Raw genomic sequence first — 20028 nt, 5'->3', positions numbered from 1 at the left:
TTCTTTCCCTTCCCACAGAGCAACACTGGATAGTAGGAATCTTTCCAACCTATGCTGTAGGTGTGCTTTGGTGTGTGTTCCTCTCTTGGATCTATCTGTTGTGGCTGCCCAGCTATGTGTCAGGTGAGGAGAACATCCCTTTACCAAGCCAGCATCATCCAGGCGGATTGGCCTAGTTTGTGGTGTTCTGGTAAGCTGGTGGTTTTCTGTAGTGCCTGCACCTTGGACTGAAGGATCTAACCTACTCTTGTTTTTTAAAAAACAAAGAAAACTCAAGTCTAGTGGGAAGGACCATCTTCAAGACATAAAGCTACAGACATGGAAATGTCTACTGGGGACAACAGGCAGCCTGAAATGATAGCTCAGAGGTGTGAGCTCATCTGAGCTCATCTCACTCATCTGAATGAAGCATCAACTGTGAAAATTCTTATCATATGAAAACCAGCACTATTTATCCATCCTTGCATGCTGGAAGGGAAACGGGCTGGTCATATTATGAATATCCAAACCATTTCCTGCAAGTATCATCTCATTTGAGATCTTGAGATATTTTTTTCTGATCTGATCCCAACTTTTTCAGATCTGTGGGATCTGCTTCTTGAGGTTCACTCCCTAGCCATCAGCTCTTGTTATCCCAGCTTTCTAAGGAAGTAGTTTTACACAATCGTACTGTATGGCAGCTCCTTCATAGCAGCTTTGGAAATTGCTGGCAACTCTCAGCCAAATTTAACAGAGCAATAGAGATCTCAAAGATAAACTTTCCTAAGAGTTTTGTAAAAGTAGGTGCCTGGGTAGAGAAAAGAGAGACGTAATGAGTGCCGCTTCCTCCCCTCAGGCAAACCCAGTTACACCATCACTGTGCTGAGACTCCAGTTGACCTCCCAGATGGACAGTCAGTGCATGCATCCTGGCTGGCCAAACAGCATGTGCGGAGCTCCACACCAGCCCCGGCACACGCTGCCTCTCACTCAGGCATACGATTTGCCATGACACAGACCTCTTAGCCCTCATGCATCACTTTGGTGCCTTCTGTATCTCCATGTTTCTTTGACTGCCATCTCTGTCCTACCACGATGCATCATACATTGTATCACCGCTGCAAGTAACTCTGTACAGCACTGTGTCTGTGCATTGCTGCGAGACTCCCACCTCCCCTGAAATCCCCATCCATGCTGTCATCACCTCTTCTGTGGTGTGTGACCTTGGCCCCAGCCTGATGCCAGGAGATGTAGAATGCCTCAGGCTGCTCTTTCACCCAGAAAAGGAGGAATGATGGAGTGATATCCCATCCTCCTACAACGCTGGCTCCCCTTTCTTTTCAGGAGCTAGTTCAAAATTGCTCTCCATGGATTTGTTCTTGGCTACCTCATGGGCTGTGTCACTCTCTGTTACCATCGCTACTTTGTCTGCTTATCTAACACCTGCCTTCTCTCTGTCAAGAGCCTTTTCTTCTGCAGCTTTCTGCCATCTGCAATAGCCACTTGATCAACTTTAGTTTCTTTCCCTTAAACATCTGAAATACTTTTTTGTTGCCTGTACCTCAGCATGCTACCTTATTGAGTGGGCTGAACATAGTCATCTTTTTATGCCACTTTACTGGTTTATATTTGATATTACTTGCTTCCCTCTCTTGCATTACTGAATGGTGTAAAACACGTTGAGCTGCATTTGAAATGGCACATGGTGGACATTGTAGTAATGTACAGGATGTCCCTGTGTTCAGCTGGAGCCAGCCTGCTTGCTGCTGCTGATCCACTGCGTCTCCACAGGTGGGAAGCTGAGTTGAGAGGAGACATGCAGTGCACTGCAGTGGAAGCGTACCTGTCTCCTTTACAAAAGGGGAAGATGATAAATCACACATATCTGGTTGCAGATTTAAAATGCGGGAACCTACATTTTCCTTTAAGTTAAAATGTTTATGGTAGATGCACTAGTGCAATGGAAACCAAAGCCATCTTTGAGCTGTTTAATATAACATGTGGGTACAACACTGTCCTGTTAACTTGTGATGTGGGTTTTTCCATCCAGGTTCCCAAGCTATTGCTTAATCTGGGTCTGGAAGAGCCACTGGTTCATGGGTCTGCACAGATCACTGACAGAGGCATGGTAAGTGTTCCCTTTCCCCATCTCTGCTCTTTCAATACAGTCTGCACACCCTTTGCTTCAAGAACTGCTTCGTAAAATTCAGTCCCATTATTGGAAGTGAAGCTGAGTTCTGAAGTGTGGAATTACAATGTAGGTGATACAGCCCAGAGTCTCCTCGTAGGCTCGCCCATGGATTCCTCCCTTTCAGTCTCTGTCTTTAAAAGTTTTTGGTAAAAATTCTGTCTTACTCCCAAGTCAGACACTGCAGTCTCTTGTTCCCTAATGGCCGTTAGTGGTAGTTGAGCAGTTTGCCTCCCAAAGGACACCAGACTCAGAAGCGGTCAGTATTTTAGCTCTGCTTCTTGCTAAAGCATTTTCGTTGAATACCAGCTTCAAGCCTCCTGTTCACAAGTCTCACTGGGCAAACCTTAGTGAAACCACTGAGTACCAGCAGGACTATTCTTACCATGCTTACCTTACTGTGTGAGGCCTACAGAGCCGGAGCAGCTAATGGAGTTTTACCAAGCTAATGGACCTTGGGAATACTGTCCAACTGTCTGCCTGTGGGATGGGCCCCAGATTTCTAGGTCTTTCCTCTGCCAAGGATCCCTAAGGGTAGAGCAGGGTACACTTTGTTGATGAGTGCTTGAGACTTGCTGTTTGGAAGAGGTGTATGGAGAACACATACCGGAGAGCTCCAGGTACTTTTGCCAGTTTCCGTTCTTTTCTTCCCTAGGTTGGATCAGACAGCATCATTGGGTCATCCACGCAAGTCGGGGAGAAGACATCCATTAAACACTCCATCATCGGCAGCATGTGTACCATAAAAGACAAAGTTAAGATAACAAACTGCATCATCATGAATTCTGTTACAATTGAGGAAGGGTATGTCACCTCTTTGTATCTCGGTCCCCTAAATTTGCAGTTTCTTTTTCTAGATAGATTCTGAGTCAGTAATTTTTGTCCTGTAAGCAATCCTCAGCCAGAACAGTTGATACCAGGGGATGTGTTTCTGAAGACCGAGTCGGAAATAAGTCTCTGTAAACAGGCTACAAATGCACAAATGAAATGAATTAGTGAGAGGGCTGCAGTCTTGGAACATAATTTTCTTCTTTTTAGAGGAGATCATATCATCTTCAGAATGTGTAAGTAAGTTAAGTGGATGTATGAGTCTGTGTGAGCTTGTGTGTCATCCTTCCAAGCTTTATTTTAGTGGCTGGGTCTGTGAGTATACCTAAAATATTTGACGCACAAAGCGTATTTTGAAGTGGTACACTTACCAACTAGAAATGTTCTTATCACCTTTGAACATTACAGCTTCACCTAAAATGTCATTTTCTTTGGCCCTTTTTTGTCATCTTGCAGCTTTACTTTACCATTGCGGATGCTGAGTAATAGAATAAATGAGTAAACTTTTCAAAGAGAAAATCTGCCAGCTAGTAGAGGTTTCCCATGCATTAAAGATACTAACTAAATAGGTAGCCTTGAGCTGTACATTTCCAAATGTGGGAAAAGTGGCCTATCTGTAATTGTTGATGTCTGCATGCCCCCATCTTTCCGTATATGCTGGCTTCCTGTGGATGTCAGTGGAAAGGAAACTGCTGATTGAGTCTGTGCAGGCCTGTATAAATTCCCTGCTCCTTCATGGCTTGAGGTTTGCTTAGGGCCTCAGGAAAAAGGCCAAACTCTTAAAAAATGCCAAGTTGGCTCTGAAAGTTGCATATCTGAAAAACAAAAAACCCCAAAGGATGTGGGGTCTATGGAGGATACTACTGTTACATAACTAAATTACAGGTAAGTATGGTACCTTACTGCCAAGTGTTTGTCTTTAATAGAAATCCACAGTAATTTCAAGCACATCATAAATCAGAATTCCGTTGAGTATAGAAAATAGCTGGTTTCCAGTTCAGTCGCAAATGGATCCAGTATGGCTGTATCACAAGCACTGCTGTCAGAAGAAGTACCGGAACCTCTCTCGTTTGATCATGAGACCCTCTGTCATTTTGATTAATGAATTGATGCCACAGTCATAATGGTATGGTTTTGCATACGAGGTGAGCAGCTCTAACATTAAATCACAGAGGCAGCTAAGTGTATAAATAGTGCTATTTTTATGAAGAATCCCAAATCAGCTTGTGTTTGTCTCCACTGGTATATAGTATTATTCTCTTCTAAATCCTAAATCAAGCTCAGAGTCATTATCTTAAGCATTCCACAAAATTCCACAAGCATCATAGAGATGGTGATATTTTTTTTTTTTAAGAGGGATAAACTAACTTTTGCAGTAACATTTTTATGACTTTCTGGAAAACAATGTCATCCCTAGTCACTCTCAGTGAAAACAATGTAGCCACCATTGAGTGAAAAACCTCATAGTCCCAGGGGTTTACCCCCTTTAGCTGCTCTATGGTTACTGCACACTAATGCACTGGAGTCAAATTTATAATTATTCCTCTCCAGCCAGAATTAAGACTATAGACCATGGAGCTTTATTTCAAAGCATACTGTAATTCATATTGGGTAGATCTGCACAGATACTGAGCTGATAAAGTATTTCTTATTGCATCATGGTAAGTCTTAAGATTAGAGGGGTATGAAGTCATGCATACACAGGTAGCAAGATACAGAAATATTCTAGCTGCTGAGTTTTGTTGAAAGCCTTGCTTGTAACTTAGTGAAGAATTGCTGTGTATTTTGACCCTCTTTCATGATTTTGATTAAATCTGATAGATTTTTGTTAAAACGCTAATGATTCTTACATGTGTTGATGGATCCATTTGCAACAGATGGATAACTTATATGTGGTTTTGCTTTAAACTGCCCACAATGGACAACTTGTCTTTACAAACATCTCTTCTCCCAAGTGTCTCTAAAATAACTCAGGCTTTATCTAATCACCGACTTCAGAAAACGTCTTGGACTTTAATTGGAAAGCCAGTATATGTTGGCTGATATGGGTCAAAATGAGCATAATAAAGGGCCTTAACAGATCTAATTAATTTTTTGTTGCATAGCAAATGTCCAACAAGTAAGCCAATTTTAACACCGTCTAAGGTATTGTATATTAGAAACTTCTGGAATTGCACTGAGAAGTGGATGAAAACTGTGTGATTTAAAGAATATACATTTTAATGCTGACATGAGCAGCTCCACCAAACTAATGGACTACTATGTTAATGCCCTAGTGAAATGTGAGTGGTAACTGAAGGCTAGTCCCAGCAGTGTTCATTGCAGTAATACCAACTTGAAGCAGTAGGCTTACATATTATGGAAAAGACAAAGCTGTTTAGATAACCCAGAGAAGAAAGAAAGATTGGGCAAATAATTTCTGAAAGTCAGGAGACTGCAAAAATTGCTCCGCATTCTAAGTTCATTTATGAAGAGCTATGATTATACATGGCACTGCCTTGGTAATTCCCTTACCACTTACATCACCTCTAGCTTCTCTGGGTTGAATCTTACCTTTCTTTTTTTTTTTTTTTTTTTTTGCCCCATCTCAGCTGCAAAACTGATCAGCAGCTTCAGTTCACTATGTCACTACAGAAAAAAAAAAAAAACAAAAACCAAAACAACAACAAAAAAAACAGATGAAAAAGTTTTATCTCTTGATGGTTTTCCTGTAATGTGATTTGAGGATCCTGTGCCATAGTTCCTGTGGCTTCAAGATCCACAAATTATATCTCCAAACCAGAAAAAGGTTTTGAATAGCCTTACCACATTTGATACCAGCTTCTGAAATGGATAAATAGATTCTTTCTGGGCAGATGGGAACACCACAAGGTGCTTAGAACAAAACTAGGTTCCTATTGTTAGGCTGTGGTTGGCTCATTATCGGAGAAACAGAGGTTATGACCTAGATGATGATGAGCTTCCCAACTGAATGGATCAAGGAACTGGGATTAGCTCGGATGGTGCCATTGCATACTGTTTGCAAATTATGATCTGTTCTCCAGCGATGGCTGGTATGTTTGATACTCTGGAGGACCAGTAGCAGGGTTTTGTGTTTTCCCTGGTGTGTAGGGCTTCTGTTACGTTATATATGTCTCCTGTGAAGTGATTTGAGTAGATATGAATCCCCCCTTAGAAGAGAATACAGGGGTTTAAAGAAGTTAGTAACACGGGCAAAATAATTGGTAGTCCTTTCTTAATGTGTTTCCCACTGTGCAGCTAATTCTTCCATCAATAAGACAATAAAATAGCGAAGATTACATATGTGCTGAGTGATGGACATACTTGACCAAGCTGGGAGGGATGTAATTTATACAACAGCACAAGTGCTGAGAGATGCTGACTTGCCCAGGTGACAGGCTGCAGTGGGGAAACGGTTCTTGTTTCCCTCTGAACGTCTCCCCAGAGCTCAGTGACAAATGACTACACTGAGTTACATAGCTGGAGAAAATCTACTAATCGAGCTGAAATTACAGGTCACTTGAAAACTTTGTATATCTGAATGCTCCTGCAGTAGCTGTACATGTCTTCAGTCTCTATAGTAGCTTGGGGCTGCCCCTTCTGTTTGTTCTGTTTGCATTAGAGGTGGTACAGTACAACAGGGTCCCTGGATTGCTGTGTCTTTGGTGCAGGAGTCCTCTCATTATAGCTCACTTGCAAAGGAGCAATCTGTAACACTGGCAGGCTGACTGAAGCTGGTTATGTAGGGAGATTGTGCCATTTGCAAATGAAAAGTGATGTCTCTGATTTACCCCCCTACGCCCCGATGAGCAAGACTGGCAAACTGGTAACAACAGACGAGGAGAAGGCTGAGGTACTCAACAACTTTTTTGCCTCAGCCTTCACTGGCGATCTCTCTTCCCGCGCCTCTCGAGTGGATGGGCCGCAAGATGGGGACTGGGGGAGCAAAGTCCCTCCTACTGTAAGAGAAGATCAGGTTCGTGATCACCTGAGGAACCTGAACATACATAAGCCTGTGGGACCTGGCGAGATGCATCCCAGAGTCCAGAGGGAATTGGCTGATGTAGTTGCCAAGCCACTCTCCATGATATTTGAAAAGTCATGGCAGTCAGGTGAAGTCCCTGGTGACTGGAAAAAGGGAAACATTGCACGCATTTCTAAAAGGGGTAGAAAGGAGGACCCTGGGAACTAACAACCTGTCAGCCTCACCTCTGTGCCTGGGAAGATCATGGAACAGATCCTCCTAGAAGCTGTGCTAAGGCACATGGAGGACAGGGTGGTGGAACACTGGAATGGGTTGCCCAGAGAGGTGGTAGATGCCCCATCGCTGGAAATGTTCAAGGTCAGGTTGGACGGGGCTCTGAGCAACCTGATCTAGTTGAAAATGACCCTGCTCATTGCAGGGGGGGTTGGACTAGATGACCTTTAAAGGCCCCTTCCAACCCCAAATATTCTATGATTTTGTGATTCTATGATTCCAACTCCACTCTGATCTCTTCATAGAACAGAAATTACTGCTGTTGAGGCTTGCAGACAGTCTTGCAATGAATTATGCTGACCTGAGCGTGATAACTTTCTTTCATTTGGTATACTTATGCACGCTTAGCTTCCTTGAAATGAGACCTAGATGTCGATGGATGAATTTAGTTTCAGGTTCCAGTTTTGGCTTTTGTTTTGGCAGTTGGTAGTTGGTTTGTTGGGGTTTTTTTCAAACGTTGCCTTTATTTTTACCAGTCTTGTAGTTTTACTTAGTTTGTTAGCTTCTGGCAGCAGGAACGTCTAATTGCTCTGGTCATACAGGACGTTGTGCCGAAGTGCTCTGAGCATTACAAATAATATTTACAGGAAAAGCATGTTGAATCCTTTATTCCATCCCTGCAGATATCAGATATTTCGAAATCTCTTGTTTGTTAGTAAAACTATCTCAGTGTATACACTTACTGAAAGGAGCTTGGCCATTTTGTCATGTGCACAGTATATCCTTCTTCCTTGGTCTTGGAAAATGAATGTTTCCCTGGGAAAGATTCAAGAGATGGGACTACAGTATGGAAAAAAACCCTAATCTTTGGACTACTTAGAGCTTAGTGGAGGAGGCAAGCATGAAAAGCTTGGATAAATATCAAGTCCACAGTAAGCCATGCTTTGAAGTGGTCTTGTTGACATGCTGGTAGTCAGTACCATAGGGGCTCTGTGGCAGATTTAGTCTCTGAAATTAAGTATTTTGCTGCTTTTCTTTTTTCAAGGAAATACAGGAAAGCATTCTGCTTCAAATGATGTTTTCATGGAAATCGTAAATAGGCTGCTCTGATTATCAGAGGGGGTGACAGCCCAAGATTTGCATCAAGATTTCACCTCCACAGCTAGGAAGTACCAGATCTTCACAGAGTAACCAAGGAAGCTCAACCTGTCGCACCTATACTTTTATCAGAAAAACTGCTCATTGGGGATGATTGTTTTTAGATGGTGGAAAGGAGAAATGAAATGTCTGGTCATCTGTCTGACACAGGCCAGAGAATTTTAGGCAGTACCTGCTGAGTTGAACTCAGCAGCTGTTGACTTTTGAAGATGGTGATCTTCACTTTTAAGTCAGAAACAATTCAAGGTCTATTGACCACCTTGGAAAGCTGTTCCAATGTTCATTTTAGCCTCCCTATTTCCATTTGTAATGTATAGAGACACATCTCTGTTCCTGAGTGTTTGACAGTCTGCAGTCAAAGATGCTTTGTGTGGCACAGGACCTTGCCAGCACAGGTGTAATTTGTGGGATGTAGAATGGCAAGCTCTGATGGGCAGGTACTGCCTTCCTCTGGTATTTAACATTTCTCTGGATGGAGCTCTACAAGGTTCCCCCTTCAATTGTACAACAGTGTCTTTATCCTGGTGTCCATCGTGTGGATATACTTTGATGTGATGTCTCAAAAGATTCCTCACCGTTGAACTGCTCAAGCTGTATCCCAAACTGGGAGTAGCAGTGGGAGAAGGAGAGGGTTCCTTCCAGAAAGGAGTTTGCAGCAGACAGTTGCCAGATAGCCTGATGCAGTGGGCAGTCTCAGTTCAGGAACTGTAAGACTGGGATTGCAGATGTGACTGAGGTTATCGTGTGTGTGTGCAGGGGCAGGAACTATTGAACAATAACCTCGTCTCCTTGTTGTGTTTGTAAAGCTTACAGCATGTTGTTGGAACTACGTAAAAACATACTACCCAAAAAGAACTACTGAAATTCCCCATATGACACACTGCTAAGGTTACCTTTTGGAAAGGGAAGGGGTTAAAAAACCAAGCATTTATGTTTCGGATCAGGCTGCACATGATGGCAGCAAACTGCAGGGCGTTGCAGCATCAGGGAACTTGGAATGCAAGGGAGGTGACGCCGAGCGCTGCGGGTTACGAAAACTGCGGGGAGGTGATGTGAATATTGAGGACAGAGGGAAAGTTAGACGAGTCCCATGGGGAGATGTGGTAAACCTTGGGGAGTTCTGACTGCCTGGGCAGAAAGAATAGGCTGGATTAAAAATTTTTATGAAGGACTAAAGTACCCAGATTTGTGGAGGAAGGACTGTCACCAAAAATGTTATGTCAGCCAAAACTAGCATCTTCCTTGTTCAGCCATATGAAGACAGTAAGTTATGTGTTGGATTTTGTTAAACGTTTTCTGGCTACCTGTGTGAAAGTCGATGGCCCAGATGCTATAATGTTACCCAGTGAGGGGACTGGAGAGAGACCACATGTGACTGGTTAAAGGCTACTCTAGTTTACCACATGTCTCCAATTTATTGCTACTTACTATGAGAAAATGTACAAAGGAAGAAAACAAAAAGCAAGCCGAGCTGGATTGACTACTAACTGCAGATTGATTGTGAAGTTTATTGGTTGTTTCCTCAATAGTGCCAAATCAGCACCTGATGTAGAAACAGTCAGCGGTTTGAAGAAAGTTCTAATTAAAACCAGGATGGAATTGAGCGTTTATAGGGGTTCAGCACATAAGTAGTCTTTTTCCCCTTGGATAATGGCAGTACAAAGGAATTGCCAAGGCAACATTTGTTGAAACTGTAAAATGTATTTTACAGTACATTCCCTCATGAGAAGGAATGAGGAGATGAAGTTGTTTCCAGCACCATAGCTTGCAAAGCTGGAAATAAAGATTTGCTTATGCTGGGATTCCCAAACATTTTGTATCTTGAACTGTTTTTTAAGATGGTTGTTGTCTTCTGGACACTTTGTCTCACACCACCAATTGCTCTCCTGCCCTATGCTAGCCCTAGAAAGAAGAATGAGTTTAGAATAGATATCACAGAAAGCACATGAAAAGTGAGAACTTAATTCAGAAAAAGCACGTGCTCAGCTTAAATATATGGATAAAGTGTACACAAGGATAAGGTATATCATGGATATGGATGAAGATGAATGTATGAAGAAAGCTAGGTATAATCCTTGCCTGTAAAAAGGGCCCTTATTTCTCTTGGTTATGTAGCAATTATGTTCTGTCCTTTCTGTCACACCTCTTGGTTTTAAACTGTAAATGTTTTTGGTCAGGAACCATAATTTTCATTCTACTATTTAATTCAATGCACATGCTGTATAAGATACTGAATAGAGACAACCTCTGGCCGGCAGAATTTGCTTTCAGGAAGATAAATTGAAGAAGAGAGGGCAGACTAGGAAACCAGTGAGCAGGAAGCGGTTGAGCTACTTGCAGGGCTAGTTTTCAGTTACTTTCAACTGAAGTCAAATTCTACTGTATCTAATGTATTTAGGATATTTCTCATATAGTACCTGTTATCTTGTGAATATCTGAACCATTATTACTAGCAGCTCCTCAAAAAAAAGTTTTCTTCTGGCTAGCTTCCTGGTACATCAATCTGTCTTAAATAAATCACCTGTTCTTTAATCTCAGATGCAGATGTTTCCCTGATAGTGCAGGGAGCTCTTCCCAATTTTCCAAACATCTTGTACATCAAATGTTGAACTGAAAGCACAGATCAGCTCTGAAAAGTGGCATTTTAAAACATCTCCTCTCATTCTGCTGATCTCCTTCTTCAGGTGGCCAGGGTTATGTCTGACTTCAGAGCTATAAATAAGCTTCTGCCTCCTGCTAGCCACATGGGTCTAATCGGAGAGTATGGAGATTTTTCACAAGCAACTGATTGCTCTTGGGTTTTGGTGGGAATCTGGGTGTGAGTGTCTCTGGCGCTCTTGAAAATCTTCCCCAGCCTGGGTATGGAAAAGGAAGAAATTATCACATTGTGCCAGAATCATGCCTGTAAGTTCCTAAGGGGACTGTGGGGTTGAACAAGTTCAGCTTGGCTCTAAGAAGCCAGGCTCAGTTTGTAAGGGTGACATTTAGAAAATCCTCTTCCTTGTCAACCTAGCCCATATGATACAGAAGCTGATTTAATCAATAATGTCCTATGGAGGGCTACAGCTCTCAACCCAGAATTGCCCTTGAAAAACCCCAGAGAAAGTGTGTTTCTACTGTGAGTGCCAGTTACCCCTGCTCAGTTTGACTGTGCCAGCTAGTGCGAAAGTAAAGTAAACCCAGAGATGAAAGTGAACATATAATTTTTCCGCTTTGTTACCTTGACAGAGACATCAACAGCTATTCCCAGGCATCAGCTGAGTGTCTGTAAAATCATGCAGGACATGGCCTTCCTACTCTGCAAAAGAGAATCCAGAGGGAGGTCAGTTTTCCTGCTTGTGGGGTTTCCTGGTGTAAAACTCCTTGCAGCGTACTTTCACTGAAGTGTGCAAAACCGAGCTTGCAGCTACATAAAAGGCCACCAATTTGTTTGTTCCAAGATCAGCTGGATTTAACCGAAGTTTCAGAGGTGAGGCACAACCTTCCAGGCGACCTCCCCCGGCAGCCCAAGTTTCACTTAATAAAACACATTAAGGTAGGTTTGAGGCAATCCTTTAAGGTCAGTTGAACTTTCACTGGAAAATACGAGTGCTGGCAAGTACATGCAATATGTAATGCAAAATGTTTAGGGTGTGGGGAAGAAGTGTAAAGGAGCCATACCACACTGATGAGCTTGGCTAGAAAAGAGACATGAAACAAGTTCCTTAGCGAAAACACCCTCAGAGACGGGTGAAGAATTCAGGGGGGTTGGTAGAATGATTTTGTTACCCCCAAGGGGAAAAAGAGGAGATCAAAGCCCAAATTAACTTAAGAATGCTTGCTTTGAAATGTATCTATAAATTATAGCACGTACTGCTGGCATCTATTGTAGTCTTTGGTATTTACTTGAGTGTATAACATGAGATTCGCAGTGCCCTGAGTTAGCTTGTTAGTGTGTAAAAGCATGTTGGTGTAAAAATGTATTGGTGAGTAAAGCGTGTTGGTGAAGGCAACATTTCGGGTTCTCAAGTTTCCTAGTAGTGTTTTTGCCTCTTCCCTGTTTTCCCATGGTCTTTGTGCCTCACCCCTGTGATCATGTGTCCCAGCCACCGACTCGCTAGCTAACGGGGGATGCCTTGAGGGGTTGCTGGTAGGTTTTAGCGCTCTACCTGCCTCCTTGCCACCTCTCAGTGTTATTAAGGTGCCTGTTGTGGCTGTTATCTTCTTGGTCAGGGCAGAATGGGACGTTGCTCCCAGGGGAATCCGCAGCTGTTACCCCTCAGTCAGCAAAGTAGCTGCCGAGGCATGTCACCCTTTGCTTTTAACTCCTGAATCAGTCTCTCCGTTTCGTAGCTCATCTGGAGGAGCAAGAGACCTGACTTCTTGGCATGGTGGAGCCGTACCAACAGGCTGTCCTAAGCTTTGTGCTCCAGGCTCTTTCTTCCTTGTGACTGTATAGTTTTAAGCATTGCATTTTAGACACCTCATTTGCTTTGCTGCCCAACAGAGATTATGTCGGGGTTTTGGCACAATTGGATTAAACTAGCAGACCTGGATAACTTCCATTGGCATTTCAGGAGATTTGCTGTAAGGCAAACCTGTGACATTCATACCTTCCTAAGCTTGCACAACTAGGGCGAGAGCTGCAGTTGAGGTCTTGACCTCAGTTACTTAAGCCCCTTTCTCCCAGGAGCGTTCATCACTTTAATCACAGAGTCCTAAATAATCAGTGGGTAGCCTGTAATTAGGGGGTTGTGTCTTGGACTCATGCAGCCTGCTCCCGGTGTGCTGAGCGCTGCGTATTTTGATTTCCCGTTCCCCCAAAGGATGTTTGATCTCAGATTTACACTTTAGAAAATTAAGAAGGGTACGCACCTCAGTCCCCTGGCAATCTTCCTGCTTTCAGTGGTAGGTGCCTTGCTTTTCCTGAGTATTGCAGTGCTGCAGCGATTGACACACTTGATTTAAGAGTTTGATTTATAGACTGATACTCAGGCTGAAAGTCAGCAGTTCCAGGGCTGCGTAAATCAGCCTGTCTCTGGGACTAATACTTCCTTATTTATAATTTCGACAGGAGATGGAATTCTTTCTCAATTCTTTACATTTCTTTCAGATGTAATCGACCACCCTGTCCTTTGGTTTAAAGCTATGTGACTTTGCCACAAATAGAGGGAGGGGAAAGTAAGCTGAGTCCAGGAATTGCTGTGCTATAAAAGCTCCATATTGTATGCTCTTGGACTTTGCTTTCTCCCAGCTTCCTTCAAGCCCACACAAGAGATGGACTTGAGGTTTTTTGGCTTTCTTCCCCTCCCCCCTCCCTCCATACATACGCTGACCTTTTAGAAAAATAAATAAAAGATAAAGAAGGACCTGGAATGTTGCAGAATGTGTGTACATTTTGCTCTCTGTTGTTTTCTGCTGGGATTAGTTGTTTACAATGGGGGAGAGAGGGAGGGCAGAGGAAGGGAGGTCTGTGGCCTTAACTGAAATTAGTGGCATTTCAGAGTGATCTTGTTAGGTGGTCTGCAGTTTAAAGACCTAAATCCTTGTAATCCCCCCATGCCTCCTTGGCCACTACTCCTTTTGCTCTTGTTCTCTCACTTTCAAAAAAAACCACCCCAAGTCAGCCTCTCTGTCTCTCAGATACAGGCGTGTAACATACATGCATGCACGCGTGCAGAGACACAGATGTACACACACTCTCTCTCATATGCTTCCATTCGCACGTTGTACCTGTATAACAAATTAATGTCTTAGCTACATCTGTTCCCACTACAGGACTGGGCTTGTAAAATGCTTTCTCTAGAATGCAGACGCACACTGAATATTTTTATTTATTTTCAGAAAAACACCCAGCTGCCAGACTTTCAGTTTGTGATTACACTTAAAACAAATTCAGATTGAAATTTCAGCCATAAATCAAATGCCCCAAATTAGTTCCTCTTGTGGGTTTGAACATGCTCTTTGGATTTTAAGGTCAGAAGATATCCGTTTTCACCGTGCTGAAAAGTTTAAAAATATACTACATTTTCAGGAAAAAAAATAAATACGGTTTGCATTATAAAGCAGTACATCAAATGTGCACGTATGTGCACACACAACAGTGTCGAAGCTGGATGCTGTCAGAGCACCTTTGAGGACTAATAGCACCTAATTGTTAAGCAAGGCAGGAACCGCGGTGGCTGTTTAGCCAACAAGAATACAGCAGAGTGCCCTGAGATGTGATATTTACCCTGTAAGAGAATAAAAGTTTATTCCTTACTCTTCAACTTAAAAAAATAGTAAAAATTAAATAAACACACAAAATACTTCTCTTGGCAGGCTTTATAACGTAGGTTTTTTTTTAAAAAAAGGCATTTACAAGTGGTTTCAAAATAGCTGTGTTACATCTGTCAGCGGGTGAAGGGAACACCCACAAATTGTGTTTTTATCTCTTGAAGTTTTGTTCCACTTGAGCAATAAAAGCCGGATTCGCTGCTGGTTTGTGTGATTGGGGTAATCTGAGCGTTGAGTATGGTTTTAAAACTTCTGCAGTTGGTTGCGTTTATAAGTTTTAAGAAACTCCCGGGGTGGCGGAGTTCTTGGGTTTTGTTTTACCCTGGCACCGGGGAAGGGTTGGTTTGCAAACACCTGGCACAGACAAGTTCATCTTGGTTCCCTGGCCTGTCCCTCCCAACAAATGGTTTGGCAGGAACCCCCCCTTATCTTTGATGTTAATGTCATCAGCATTTTCTTGGTTACAATGCTATTCTTTCTCTGGGAGTTGAAAAACTATCCCCAAGTAGGCTCTGAGCACACATCCAGTATTCTCCAGCCTGAACTCCAGACCGACAGCTTAAATCCCCTCTCTGTTGGGGAATATCCTCCTGTGTGAGGATAATGCCGAGAGGTGTAGTGTACTCATGGCTGCTCTCGTGTTCAGAAGAAGTGATAGATGGTGGGAACCCAAAAGTTTGCAGGGGAAAGCCCTCATCTGACTGGCTCGAAGCGATGGAGGAGGAGGTATTTTGGAGTGTGCATTTTGGATGGGAGCCATTTCAGTGGGAAATGAGCAACCTCTCCCACCGCCTTTGCTAGTCCTGTTGAAAGCCAAGTCAGGATGGCAGCAGTGGGCAGTCCTCCCTGCACCGATCCGTTCCCTAGCCCGGCTGCAAATGCAGAGTTGCTCTCGCTCTCAGCCACTGCTGTTGCGCCAGACGATGGCCTGAGCTGCTGTGCGGGCACATGAAGCTATTGGAAAGAAGCAGATCGTGACAGTGTGAGAGCAAAGGCAGGCGGGGGTCTGCTGTGTATCTTTGCCGCTTTTTATCTTATTAACATGTTAGTAAAAACCTTGCCAAGGCAACCTGAGCTGGTTACTTGTAGCATAATTGCTCATATTGCCTCCTTACAGGTCAGAGGAGGGGGAGTTTAAGCGAGTTAAAAGAATAATTGTTCAGAGGGGACAGTCTGTTCAAGGGGGGTCGTAACTGCTAACCACTGCGGCTGAGGTCCAGTTTTATTGCTTTTACTCCTGAAGAATTAATGCCGGTTTTGTGGGGCAGATGGTTTCTGCTCTGACTCACACAAGCAACAGAATTGTAATATTTTTAATGGCAAATCCTGTATACTAGATAGTAGTGATGCATAAGCAGGAATATACTAGGAATTAATTTTCAGATCGGCGGTCTGGAGTGAGGATTGATGTTTGTCTCTTCTGAGGACCACAGCCGGCTAGCTCTCCATTCAATACAGAATTGAGGCTCAGGGCTTTGACCTGAGACCAAAACCCCTCTATGTTGTTAGTTCAGATTCCAGGGTAACAATTCTGTCCACGAGCCAGCCTGATGGTGCGGCGCAGCTGTGTTTCACTAGTGCAAGGAGTAGTGGTGATGCCTGTGACCAAGGTGGGGAATGGCTGCAGGTCATTAAACTGTGGAACTCGCCATGCAGAAAGTCACTGAAGCCAAAAACTTCAGACAGAGATCAGCTGTTTGACTGAGGATAGCAAGAATATCCACAATTGTTGTAGTTAATATTAGCAGAAATACTGGGGAGAAGATATGAAATGCCATGGTTCACAGTAGGATTAATATGGGGGAGCAGATTGCCTGCATCTCTCTGGGGTTATGTATCTCGCTTATACCTTCCTCCCAATCAGCTGGTTTTGATGTGTGTTAGACTTAGTATTTTTAGACGCTTCTTAGCTGGGTGCCTTCAAATTTTCTGTCCTTCAGTGACTTCCACCTGTCTTTGCACATGTGAAAATAAGGAAACAAATCATTTGCGTTGTAGCTATTTTTTTTCTCTGTAGCTTTGAAAGAAATTACTTTTAATACCATTTAACACTACGCATGATGCTGAGTGAACAGCATTTCAGGACACATCAAGGATACTAGTAAAGATTCACAGCTTCCATTTCACTGCACGGAGGGGCTCAGACCAATGCAGTAACTCACTCAGCATCTCTCAGCAGAGGAGTTACGAAGCCAGCACTTGGACTCTGAACTTCTTTCCTATCTGGACAATCAGATCAGATTTGAAAGGTGGTTATCACAGATTCAAATACATTTTGGAAGAAGGTGGCTTTTGCTAAAGTTCCATCCTATGTAGCATTTCAGACTTTGTGGTGTCAAAGGCTGCGTGAGTGAAGATATCCAAGGCAGGTAGAGCAGGTCCAGTGTGGGTTTCATTGGTTTAGTACTGCAGAGTAATCATGTTTGGGTGCTTGAATGTAACATGACCAAAGCCAACCAGATGAGGTATTGATCTGCCCCTTCTTGCCACCCTTCCTTAGTGCCTGGCAAGCTGGAACGTATTAAACTTCTCATCAAAATTCGCAGGGAAGGAGGGGGCTGCTGCTCCTTTTTTCAACTGGGGAGCTGAGCAGAGAAGCCCCCCCCACCCCTGCAATTACGCAGACTGTCTGTGGGAAATACGAGACTTGGTCCAGGTCCCAAGTCCCACGCCAGTGTCCTGTCTATGAAATCCTCTGGCAGTATTTATTCTGTTAAGGAAACGTAGAGGAAAGCTGTTCTAACAGGAGGTAAAACTGGAAACCCTTTTTTGCAAACCCATTCTGACAGCTGGCAATTCAGTTTTTCCAGCAACTGGGTGTGAGGATCAGGAGAATAATAGTGGAGTTTTTGAGAAAAGAGCAGAACTGAACCTGCTTACAGGATCATGTCACAGGCTCATTAGATATTCTGGTGGATACCTTTGTTTTGCATCTGTCATTTTAAATCATTTTCTTGCTTTGTGTTTATGTTGTAGGTGCTGTCTTCAGGGCAGTGTTATTTGTCATAACGCCATGATAGAGAAGGGTGCAGACATCAAAGACTGTTTGATTGGAAGCGATCAGAGGCTGGAAACCAAAGGTAAGTAGAGGAGCTGTATTTACAGTGCATTTGTAATCATTTTCAGAATTTCTTCCTCGAGATTTTACTCCTGCTTCTTCGTGAAGTGCCAGTAAACAGTGGCAGTTCTAGTGTGGTGTCCTATAATATTAGGATTTGTGTTTCATGGAAGTACAGCTTCTTGGCATAAGAATAGTTCACGGACTTGCTCCTCTGAAGTTGGCAGAAAAGCTCTGTTGTTATTATAAAGAACAAGATTGGGTGCTGAGACAGTCTTTTCCCAAAGACCACAATTAGATCAGCCTGAAGTTGTCCTCAGCAGAAGGAGCCATTATTTTGACTAATAATCTTTGTCAGTGTCAGGGGCGATGCAGTCAAGTTATTGATCACACAGACATCCTTCTCTTTGTAGATGCTACCAGCCCACAGTGCCAGCGTGCTCCCATTCACCTTGCTCCAAGCAAAAGCTCGAGGTGGAATATTGTACTAGGTGCTGCTGTGCTCAGTACTAAATACAAGGGCAGCTACATTCAGATTTGCTTTACTGCTATGAAATGCTGTTTTGGGGCTTCAGAGAGGTTACAGCAACGTGGCCCTCATTTGGGCAAAGTTAAGCCATCCAGTGGAAGTGTGCGTGGCGAGGGCTCGGTGGTAACCGCCTGAGTGGAACTGTTGATTTCCTGCCCTAAGAGATAATGGGCAGGAAATGGCTGTCTCAGTGACTGCATCCCAAGCAGAGGGCTTTTTAATGAATATTTATAGTTGGGGTTTGGCAGATCCCTGCTCTAGGGTGTGGACTGAGGACAAAAGTGAGTTCCTTTGCAGGCTCCATGTGAAGTTATTTAGTCAGATCAGAATTTGTTTGCTCGCTTTGTCTTTATGGGTGGATTCCCAGTTGTAAGTGTCCTGATACAGAGCAGGGTTTGCACTTAACGTAGTATAGCATAACCTATTGTCAGCTATGCATATGACAAATTTTCCTTTAAATTGAAACTACAAGTAAAAAATACTCGTGAAAACAAAGTATTGATCTTGCAGTTGCGAGTCTCGGATACTGTAGGAAACACCCAGTGAGTGTTCTGTGCACTGTGGTCTTGGTCCCTGTATACCAGAGTCTGTGCCTACTCATGGCTTTGCCCGTCACATCAGTCTGAATCAGTGGCCTTTGCGGGGTTCATTGCCCCCCAGTCACTGAAGATTTGTACTATTCATGATGCTCCATCTTTGTCCGCCCCTGAGCATAGAATCATAGAATCATTTCGGTTGGAAAAGACCTTTAAGATCATCGAGTCCAACAGTAAACCTAACACTGCCAAGTCCACCACTAAACCATGTCCCTAAGTGCCACATCTACACATCTGCATGAATCACTAGGAAAGCTGAATGAGGTCACGTTTGGTTGTTAACCTGCAGCATGAACTATGAGGAGATGGGCTGTAGATTTAGCTAATATTTTAGGAAATAGGAATATGTTTGATTTCTTAAGTAGATTATATCACCCTTTGACCTCGCTCACATCTGCTTCAGTAGTCTCTTCCAGGGTGCAGATCCAAGTCTGGTTGATTTTAGTATGGAAACCGTTCTTTCTTCTTGATTGTCCTTGTCATCCTTGCCTGAATATTTTTCAGGGTCTGTAGATGTATTTGCAGGGAGAGTAACGGAGCTGTAACTGGTGGTTCATTTGCCTATTCTTGTAGAGTCTACTGCTCACTGCTCCAAAGCTTAAACCCACTTCTTAGTGAGTCTGTGGGCCCTCTAGTTAAACTGTTCAGAAACGTATGATTGACGTTAGCAAAGACACATTCAGGTAGATTATGAATACACCATTATGCTGAGCAAGAAAAAATAATAAAGCCTCAGTTCATTTCCCTGCCTCAGTTTCCTAACCATTCTGGAATTTCTTTGGGCTGGGGGTCAGGTTCTCCTCGGTGGTCTGGGATCTGTCTGCGAAGTTCATGACTTATTTCCTGAACTGTGGAGTCTTTCCAGCCCAGCATGTCTCTTCTGACCTTGGCTCGTCCCGTAGTAAACTGGGCCCTCTCTTTTTCGCTGTGAAAGCATGCCATGACTTCCTTTCCCCTGCCCAAGACTTCCTGTATCTTGTGCCAAGCTTTTGGTGTGGCCCTGTAAGTCTGTTTCCATATTCCCCCTTTCATCAAGACTTTGGCTGTGTTGTTCTGTTTGGTAACTTTTCCTTCTTCAAACTCGAGCCTCCATGGCCAGGTTAGAAAAAAACTAGTTCTCTTGGGTTGGAGCCACCTTTTGTTGCAAGCTGATCACACTTCAGCAGACGTAAGTGGTAGCAGCTGGCTGTTGACCCTAGTCTGGGAGTTACATGCTAGAAACCTCCTCAGCAAAGCTGCA

At 43.3% G+C, this 20028-nt stretch overlaps 1 protein-coding gene across 2 annotated transcripts in view; it reads left to right on the top strand.

The window, feature by feature from the left end:
* The window catches only part of EIF2B3 (eukaryotic translation initiation factor 2B subunit gamma), a 105149-nt gene that overhangs the window by 74509 nt on the left and 10612 nt on the right, over positions 1 to 20028 (top strand). For both annotated transcript variants that reach the window (XM_050900876.1, XM_050900875.1), the window contains 3 exons: positions 2029 to 2106; positions 2822 to 2970; positions 17582 to 17685. In XM_050900876.1, the coding sequence (XP_050756833.1) occupies positions 2029 to 2106; positions 2822 to 2970; positions 17582 to 17685 (331 nt within the window). The remainder of the gene's footprint in view (positions 1 to 2028; positions 2107 to 2821; positions 2971 to 17581; positions 17686 to 20028) is intronic.

The sequence above is a fragment of the Gymnogyps californianus genome, chromosome 8 (assembly GCF_018139145.2).
Source record: "Gymnogyps californianus isolate 813 chromosome 8, ASM1813914v2, whole genome shotgun sequence".
NCBI classification, from domain to species: Eukaryota; Metazoa; Chordata; class Aves; order Accipitriformes; family Cathartidae; genus Gymnogyps; species Gymnogyps californianus.
The sequence above is the reverse complement of the archived record's forward strand: the minus strand, read 5'-3'. Positions and strand labels throughout refer to the sequence as shown.